Source organism: Sander vitreus, chromosome 7, assembly GCF_031162955.1.
Source record: "Sander vitreus isolate 19-12246 chromosome 7, sanVit1, whole genome shotgun sequence".
In the NCBI taxonomy this organism is placed as follows: domain Eukaryota; kingdom Metazoa; phylum Chordata; class Actinopteri; order Perciformes; family Percidae; genus Sander; species Sander vitreus.
Window position 1 is genome coordinate 20136683 of NC_135861.1, and position 9396 is coordinate 20146078.

The 9396-nt window shown below is 39.9% G+C and overlaps 1 protein-coding gene across 8 annotated transcripts in view; it reads left to right on the top strand.

Annotated features, from left to right (window-relative positions):
- The window catches only part of znf512b (zinc finger protein 512B), a 29317-nt gene extending 21215 nt beyond the window's left edge, over positions 1 to 8102 (top strand). For 7 of the 8 annotated variants that reach the window (XM_078255187.1, XM_078255185.1, XM_078255191.1 and 4 more), the window contains 7 exons: positions 1381 to 1479; positions 2019 to 2285; positions 2433 to 2774; positions 3129 to 3230; positions 3427 to 3489; positions 4038 to 4136; positions 5354 to 8102. In XM_078255187.1, the coding sequence (XP_078111313.1) occupies positions 1381 to 1479; positions 2019 to 2285; positions 2433 to 2774; positions 3129 to 3230; positions 3427 to 3489; positions 4038 to 4136; positions 5354 to 5572 (1191 nt within the window). In that variant the 3' untranslated portion in view covers positions 5573 to 8102. The remainder of the gene's footprint in view (positions 1 to 1380; positions 1480 to 2018; positions 2286 to 2432; positions 2775 to 3128; positions 3231 to 3426; positions 3490 to 4037; positions 4137 to 5353) is intronic. The other variant, XM_078255192.1, reaches the window with a different exon arrangement.
- Positions 8103 to 9396: the final 1294 nt, after the last annotated feature.

The window sequence follows — 9396 nt, forward strand, 5'->3', positions numbered from 1 at the left end:
TTGAATCTCTTATGGATTTTTTTTAATCATTTCTGTGTAAAGCAGTTTGTACTTAAAGGAACACGCCGACTTATTGGGACTTTAGCTTATTCACCGTATCCCCCAGAGTAAGACAAGTCCATACATACCCTTCTCACCGTTGTGATATTACTCCAACTCTGAGCGAACTCTCTGCTCCTCACCACGGGGCTTCTCAGGTGCTGCAAGGAAATCACTCCGCCCAAGTAGCAGAAGTAGCACTGCTTCGCCTTCTGAGAATAAGTTCCCAGTATGTATACGGTTAGAATATGGCTGTGTCTCATGTGACCTTGTTATTTGTACACGTTGTGACTATACAAATCACAACATGTAAATAGGAACATGTTGGCGTTATTTTGTCACTTATTCGGAGCAGTAGGCTAGATGGAGCCAGTTACCTCCAGCATCTGTGCTAAGCGAGGCTAGCGGTGGGTGCGTCAGACAGATTTACGACACGCACAGAGATGAGAAGGGTATGTATGGACTTATCTAACTCTGGGGGATACGGTGAATAAGCTAAAGTCCCAATAAGTCAGCGTGTTCCTTTAAGTGATGCTATGAAGTTCGATTTGATTTGGTGTTTGCACAAACCCTGGGTCCAGTGTGTTGTCAGCGTGGTCATGTGGCACAGCCCCAGTGCAGTGTGGGAAAACACAGAGGGCTGACAGAAGGACAGGGGTCACCTACTGAGTTTGACCTTGATGTTGCTGCTGTGATACTGCCGCCTCTTCTCTCAATCCTCTTTTCTCCCCTGCTTGCTCTATTGCTCTCTCTCTCTCTCTCGGTCTCTGATGGAGGCATTAAGAATACATGCTGATGTAGTTTCATGGTTTCTTCTCTTGCCAGTGTAAATCAATGGCTGAGCTGATGTCTGTTCTTATACCTGCAGGCTTGAGCTTTATTTGCCCAAAGTAGTGAAGTACTCTGGCGGTATCTCATCGCCTTCCTACCTTTCCGGGAAGCTTAGGTTGTGTCTCAGTCATCTCCGTTTTTTTCTCTGTGTGTTAACACATGAGAAAACACATTCAATTCGCTCCACTGGGACTCCTCAGTAAGTCCAGACTCTCTCCAGTCCCCTGCACTTTCCTGCTTTCTTCTCCCTGGCAGCCCTGCCATCTGTTGTTCTGGTCTTGGCTGGGGTTTGTCACCAGCCAACACTAGAGTGAAAACACGAGTTTGACAGTTGTCATAAACATGCCTTGAGTAACAGCCTCACCATGAAACCATTTAATGATCCTGGCACAGTGTGAACATGCGGGTTGGAAAACACATTTTCATCACCATTTTTTAAAAACCAGGAGTGGGGGGAGGAGGTGTTGTGGTGGAACATGCTTATGCGATTTTGTGTTTCTTCCCCCTCAGCCCTCGGGGAGCGAAGGCCAGACGGGCGACAAGCACGAGGAGAGAGAAAGGCTGCGCCGAGTGCTCAAACAGATGGGACGAATCAAGTGTCCTAGTGAGGTATGCACTCCGTCTTTCCTCTTGTGTTCCTTTCCTTACCCTATCTCTTATTTTTGCTACTCTTGCTTTCTTGTGTTCTTCATTTCCATTTGTCCAAATTTTCAGTCTTTCATGTCACATTTTCCTCTCTCCTCAGCTGCCAGTTTTGATTTTATATCTCCCTTTTCCTCAAGCTCTTCGTTTTGTGTCTGCCTCCTCTTACCTCTCTCCCTCCTTCTTTTCTTTATGCCTTGTCCTTGACATGTTGCCCAAAACCACACCAACACTCTGCTTGCCATTATTCACACTAGAGTGCAAAAGGCAAAAATAGACTCTCTACTGTGACTGTGAAAAATTAGCAGTTTCTTCCTGTTTTCTCTGTATTTTTAACTAACCACAAAATATTGACCAATTGCTAAAATATTGTTTCCGTTAAACCTACATGTTGTTCCACTTACCTAGTTTCCTGCTTAATGTGTGTTTTCATTTTGTCTCATTTCTGTCACTGGCCTCACATGATGACACAAACATTATGTGTGCAAACACACACACATATACAGGGCTGTTCAGCCCACTTTTCCAGCCTGATGGGCTACCAGTACCACCAGAAACGTTGTGGAAGAGAGTTCTCTGACGATGAGAAGCCTGTGTTTCTGTGCCAGCACTGTGGAAAAACCTACCACTCCAAAGCTGGCAGAGACTACCATGTGCGTACCGAACACTCCTCAACTATCACCACCACCATGACAGCCACCACCACCAACAACAATAACAACAACAACAAGGACATTATCACTGACACCAACAACAACACCGGCAAAGAGAGGGTAAGATGAGATTGGAAGTCCTTATCATAGGATACAGGCCTTTTTCTGTTTCCCATTGTTTGAAAGCATTTACTACTAGATTGTACTTTAATTAGCCAAAGTTTACCCACATTTTCCACTCAAAGAAGTGCTCTTCTGTTCCCCTAGGTGGTCTCTGAGGAGTCTCCATCATTACGCATAAAGGAGCAAAGCCAGCCTGAGAAGAAGGATTGGCAAGAGAAAGCACCATCCGGCCAGCCTAAGGAGAAGGAAATAGAAGTGAGGGACAAGGACAGGGAAAAGGAAAAGGAGAGGGAGCGAGTCAAAGAAAAAGCAGCACAAACTGTGAGCCAGGGGGATGACTTTGAACGGACCCCCAGTGGCAGAGTGAGGCGCCGGTCAGCTCAGGTGGCAGTGTTCCACCTGCAGGAGATAGCAGAGGATGAGCTGGCCAAAGACTGGGGCACCAAGCGCCGCATCAAGGATGACCTGGTGCCTGATAGCAAGAGGGTGAGGACAGAGAGTGGATACATCAAGCACACAATCCACATTCCCAGCAGACATGTACACACGAACATAGTTGACATAAACACATGCATACTCAACTCACACATATGCACAGGCACGGACACAGGACAGCAATGTGTACTGCAAGAAGACATCTCCACAACTATCAACACACATACACACACAGAAGCATAAACAGGGTAACACACTGACACACATCAATGCCGACATTTCCAATGTAAAGGCACAAATGGTTAGACAGCAGATAAATATGTCCACCAGTCTCTCTTTTTAAACACAAACTTTAAAATTGTAACACTACCAGAAATACTGATATAAATGTCCTTTTGTGTGTAGTTAAACTACACCCGTCCTGGCCTGCCTAACTTCAGCCAAGAGCTATTAGAGACCTGGAAGAACCAAGTCAAGGAGAAGGGCTTCATCTGCTGCACAAATGAAGTAAGATCATTGCCTGGTTTAATGTGTCATCATATAAAGAGAAAATTACTTTCCATATTTGAAATAAACAAAACATTGATTCAGAGATTTGTCTTTAATATTGAGCACTAGGTTTATCATAATTAGGCTGTTGATTTCACAGGAATATGGATTGAGTGAGTTTGTTCACTCTGTGTCTATTTTTGTTTTGTCTTAGAACTGTGAAGCTGTCTATTCCAGTGTATCAGGACTAAAAGCCCACCTTGCCAACTGCAGCCAGGTACAAACACTCACCTGGAGCAAAGCCACCAACCTGATTACATTTGTCAAAATAAGAATACACACACACACACACACACACACACACACACACACACACACACACATGGAATTGCCACAGAATTATAACAGATTTATACTTGAGTTCTTGGCCAGGTCAGGATTGTTAATGCTCTTATTATAACTTCTATTTTTATTTATTATTTTTATAATCTTTTTTGAGTGTTTGCTAAGTGCTTTGCCTCTGCAACCTGTTTACATCACTGAAAGAGAAGACAGCTTAATGCAATACAGCACAACCATAAATATGAACAGCAAAGAAGACATTTCAAAGAAAGTTTCAAAGAGTCATAAGGGTTGTTACACACTTTGCTAACCTGATTTGAAAAAAAACAATATGTTGAAAAATGTGTTGTTATTATTACACCAACACATTAAGGCAATGCAAACTAAAATGTATGAGAAAAATGCTCTCCACACAAATGTATATATTCATTTCTAACTTCTGGTGTTGACTGATACTACAGACTGTAATCTGGTGTGTTGCAGGGTGGTGGAGAACTGGGAAAGTACACTTGTCTCATCTGTCAGAAGGAGTTTAGCTCAGAGAGCGGTGTGAAGTACCACATCAGCAAGACACACTCACAGGTGGGTCATTCTCAGTGTAAACCTCACAAACCTCTATATTATTAAGTATTACTTCAAGTACGCTCTCACATGCAGAATTGTCATTTTTGTTAACGCAGTAAAAACCTGCTGAGTCGCAGAAGTTTGTGCAAGCTCTCATAATAACAAGGTTTTATACCTATGTTGGGCAAACAAGTGCTTGACTTGTGGGGAAACGTTTATTCGTAGCTTGTCGCTAGATGATACAGATCTTTTCCCCTCAAATACAGTGTAACACAATAATTGTATGTGATTAATAAATACATTTTGTTTCCACAAAATATGTTTTTCCCACAATATAATTGCGTGGTCCCACAAGGTTAAAATCTTAAATGAATACTATCTTATGGGACTTCTGAGGCTCCATATTACTGTATTAAGCCAGGTGGTTTGCCCCACTAATTATTAGGGTTGGGTACCGAACTCTGTACTTTTTAGGGTACTGACCGGATTACGTTGGTACAACCAATTACCATTTCGCTTTAAATCAATTGGTGCCAAATTGCAGTACCTGAGAGCTTCTCTGTCCTCTCCACATGTTTGACAGAGAGCATGTGGGAGGGATTGGCATGGGGTACTTTCCATAAAATCATCTCTCAGTGCAAATCAAACCAGCTATTAGGCTAACCGACATAAAACCATGCCAATCTCTAGGTGTGGTGAAGGGTTTGTGATGTAGTGGGGCTATTTTAATTTTAAAGGCCAAGGGAACTTTATCAGGATGCATAGTATCCTAGATCCATGAAATAACTGGCCTTTAAAAAATAAAAATCTCCCTGGCTCTATGGGAAGTTAACATAGGGGTGTACTTACTTATGCTCCCTGTATTTTAAGGAAGAACATTTATTTAGTTACGATACATTATTCATTCACAAAGAAAATTAAAGATTGGATTTTTCCTCATTTTTTTTGATTACGGCATTAAGTTCAGTTTCCAAAAGATGACTTTTTAGTCAAATTTAGCATGGGTGTACTCATTTATGCTGTGCACTGTAAATAGGTTTGGAATTATTTTTACAACTGAAATACATTTTTTGTTATTACAGAGGGAAAGTAACGAAAAAAGGTACCGTTGGGTACCGGCACTGAATTTCAGGATGGTACCAGTAAAAATGTGAATGGGACCCAACCCTACTAATTACAGTAGAAAAGTTATCCAGCTGTATACATGCTCCTGACAGTGTGTTTTATCGCCTTAGAACTGGTTTCGTGCAGCAGCCAGTGAAGTGGTCTCCAATACCAAGAGTAAAGCGCCAGAGAACAATGGGATCAAAGCTGAGGTGAGGAACGGTGCCACCACTGGTAAGAAGAGGGGCCGCAAGCCCAAAGAGCGCTCCCCTGTGGTTGCGACTCACCAAACACAAACTGAAGCACCAACCACTACTCAAAACTCAACCCCTGCCATGACCCCTTCATAGTCCCCCACCCTGATCCCCAACCCAACGGACAGTGCTAATTCAGGCCAAAACAGACAACCCATCCCCTCCACCGCCAGACGAAGCAAACCCAAGAGGCTGTCATTGTCAGAGTAGCTCTGCTTTTGTCGACCCAGGAGCCAGAGAGGATGCTTACTGTAAATGTTGTGCCAGGAAGCTAAATGCTCTTTCTAACTCCACAAGGACTTGGCACTGAGAAGAAAGCTAAATCAACCCTTAAGAAGTAAAACATTTAGTACAGACTTTTTGAAATCCCAGAGTTAATGTGTCTACTGACTAAAAATATTCATGTAACAGTAGTGTTTTATTTCTCCATTCCAGTTTTGTCTCCTTTTTAATGCACACATTTCAGTTTCTGTACTCACAGCAGAGGTGTCAATAGTAATCAAAGATAAAATCCTGACTTCAACATAGATAGCATTTTCTAAACAGAGGTAGTATTCCAAACAAATGCAGAGTCATTCTCTCTACAATATTCATGTTGTGTTTTATTCATGAGGTTTTAAAAAGGATATTCTATTAGCATAGTGAAGTCATTTACTGATAGCTAGTGTTTTCACTTTTTTTTCCCAGAGATATACTGTACTGTGTACATAAATAATATCTATATCTATATATCTATATACTCAAAGCAATGATGCCAGCTGTTATTTTAAAGGCTGACACGTCCAACTGGATCATGAGCAGTCAGAAATCTTTGCAGTGTGTGCTGTAGTGCAATTTTGTTTTGAACTTGATTTCTTTTTCTGGTATAATTTACTTGTTTTTTACTTTTCATGTTTTAAGTAAGAAATTCTCATATAAGCTAAAATGTTGGTCAGTTGTTAATCATATTCCACTCTGTTTTTCCTACAGCCATGTGGCTCACTTCAGTGATATTTATTTTTATTTGATCTGCATCACATGACAGTGAAAGGTATCTGCTTTGCCGACCATGAACAAGTGTCAAAAGATTGTTTCCACAGTTATTTTACACTGAAGTTAATAAGCAGAATACCCAAAAAGTGATTGTTTGAAATTTCCATCTGTAGGGTATAAGTTAATACTTAATATGGCATTGTTTAATTGATTTTAAACAAAAAACTTGAAGCATTCTGTCTAAAATAGGACTGGCAAAGCTAAATGTTGGACAGAGGGATGAATTTTGTGTGAAGCTTGTTGCACCATTGCAGCACAATCAAATGATGTGACACCATTTTTAAGGAGGCCATGTTTTGGCTACTGCTTTAGCTTGAATCAAAGAGCTGAGGAGAGAATGCAAATATCTTTTATAGAGAGGGTAAGGGAAATAATCTTTTATTAAATAAAAAAAATTGCAAACGAAGATTCAATTATAATGATGTATATGAATTAATTCCTGGATGCTCAAAGTTATTGCCTTGCACTTTAACCCTTAACCCCTCTCGCTTGTCTCTTGTATTTTTGCACTCCAGGAGTATTCAACCTAACCTAGTGGCTGTCAGGCACAGAAGTAGGAATATTTTACTCTGATGAAAAAATGTAACTAGAGAAAAACTAAATTTGTCTTTACATGGGTAATGAGCAGCCTGGTTAACTCTTTCTAGATAGTATCTGTAATCAAACATGACTGTATAATTATGACTCACCACACAAAGCCATAACAGGTCTTGTTGAATTTTAAGGCTGCTCTATCCCACTTAAAGTTAGTTTAAAAATAATAATAATCCATTATTATTAAATTACTTTTCAAGTCTGAAATGTGTGCAATTTAGAGAATATTTTCACTTTAACATGTTTAAAGTAGATACTTGAATTCACAGTTATATTAAAGATTTGAGCAAATGAAAACTCCATAAATATTTGATTTATATTTGGAGTCTATGTCCATAAAAATAATGACTTCCTTGCTTAAAAAGAAAACGACAGATCATAAATCTATTTTATATTCTCTTGTGTGTATTACCCATATAGCAATCTGATAGCTTTGAATAAAGTTGTGATGTGGGGATATTCTGGTGAGGTAATAAGAGTGCTTTACTTGCCACTCTACCTTAAGGACCTGAACTCAGTTAAGTCCACTAATCCATCCTGCCACTTTCTCCTTACTGGCAAGTCCTCTGAATTGTTTTGCACCAACAAATCGTTGTCATCATTCAAATGAAGGACTGATGTCAGCAGAACATGTTCAAGAAATATATGTGTCCCAGGTGGTGTCATCCCTACGCTGTGACCTTTAATATTGTGAAGCAAAGATTTGAGCCGAATTCCTCCATTATTAATCAACTGATGGAGGTTATTCAGGTGGGAATGATTATGCATGTGTCTATCCCTATTAGTGGGATGGACCTTTATCTTCTATCTAGGTTCAACCGATGGAGAGGATAAGTTAGACAAGCACTGATTGGTCCTTGGACCTTTTCAATATGAGTTGTCCAGACCTTTATGTGTGTGTGTATGTATGTATATGTGTGTGTGTGTGTGTGTGTGTGTGTGTGTGTGTGTGTGTGTGTGTGTGTGTGTGTGTGTGTGTGTGTGTGTGTGTGTGTGTGTGTGTGTGTGTACAAAACAGTTAGCACCTTTGTAATGACTGGATGTCAAAAATGGTAACACTTTTCTTTGAGTGTTGCTGTGGCACAGAATCGGTTCATCAGCTGCTTGTTACACGTTTCATTAATAACGTCACATTGACTGTGTTTACCTGACAAGCTTTGGTGTTGCAATATGATGGTTAGGCACTGCTTTTGACAGTGGGTATTTTATATTTTATCACACCCTTTACTATCTGTCTTCCTATGATGTGGAAAACACATATCTATCCCGCAGTGTGAGCTAACTGCAACATCTTTAGAGTACAGCAATACACCATAATTAGCTGGTTTTGTTGGCTTGCTGATATTTTGATATTGATGTGTCTTCTCAAAATTGTATGGCTTTTTTCACTCCCCTACTTTTATTAGTTTGCTTTGAAAATGCTTTTTACATATTATGAAATCTAAAAAAAATAAATAACAAAAAAAGGTTGAAAAAATTTGTAGACCACAAAGAACATTGTAAGCCTGTGTGTCGGCATACACTGTTATTTTATCCATTTTGATGATGCACATAAATTGAGCTTTTTCAGTACACGATGGCAAACACATTGAGAGAGTCCTTTATTATTATCTATTCAATAAGGGACAACAAGGCATATGTATGTGTGTTTGTTTCAGTATTTAGTGCACTTACTATACCATGAAATAGGCTTCAAATAGGCGTGTTGTTGGAGCTTTCTAGTTACCCTGACTGTGTGTGGTGTGACTTTTGTACCTGGGGAAACAGCAGGCTCAAGCGTCTTCCCTTTGTCAGCAATGTTATTTCCAAAACCAAGGTTAATCCTTAGAAATCCAGCCTGAGACTTTTACCCTTTTATTTGGACAACAGTGGTTCGTTTTGAATGCTACCTACTTCAAAAGCAGGAAATGGCATCCACCTCTGTCGTCTGGGCCATTGTGATGAAACTGTGGAGAGTTTTAAGAGATGATGTTGTAGCTCATAACTGGTTATGATATATAGGTAACAGGTGAAATGAGACTAATAATGTATTAAAGATTTCCATATCTGAAATTAAGCTGTATAGAACCTAGGAGACATCAACATATCCTTAGAGAACTGTTACAATTTTTCTCCCAAACTTGTTGTATTACCTGTGCATTAGTATCCCTCAACTAATTAATAAAAGTTTGTTGACTAAAATTGTGTCAACTGTGTCAACGTTTAACAAAGTTTTGATACCTGTTACAATGGTAATGTGATTTCTCAAAGTGGACATTTTGACTTGTCAAACACAGGCGTGCCGAAAAAGATTA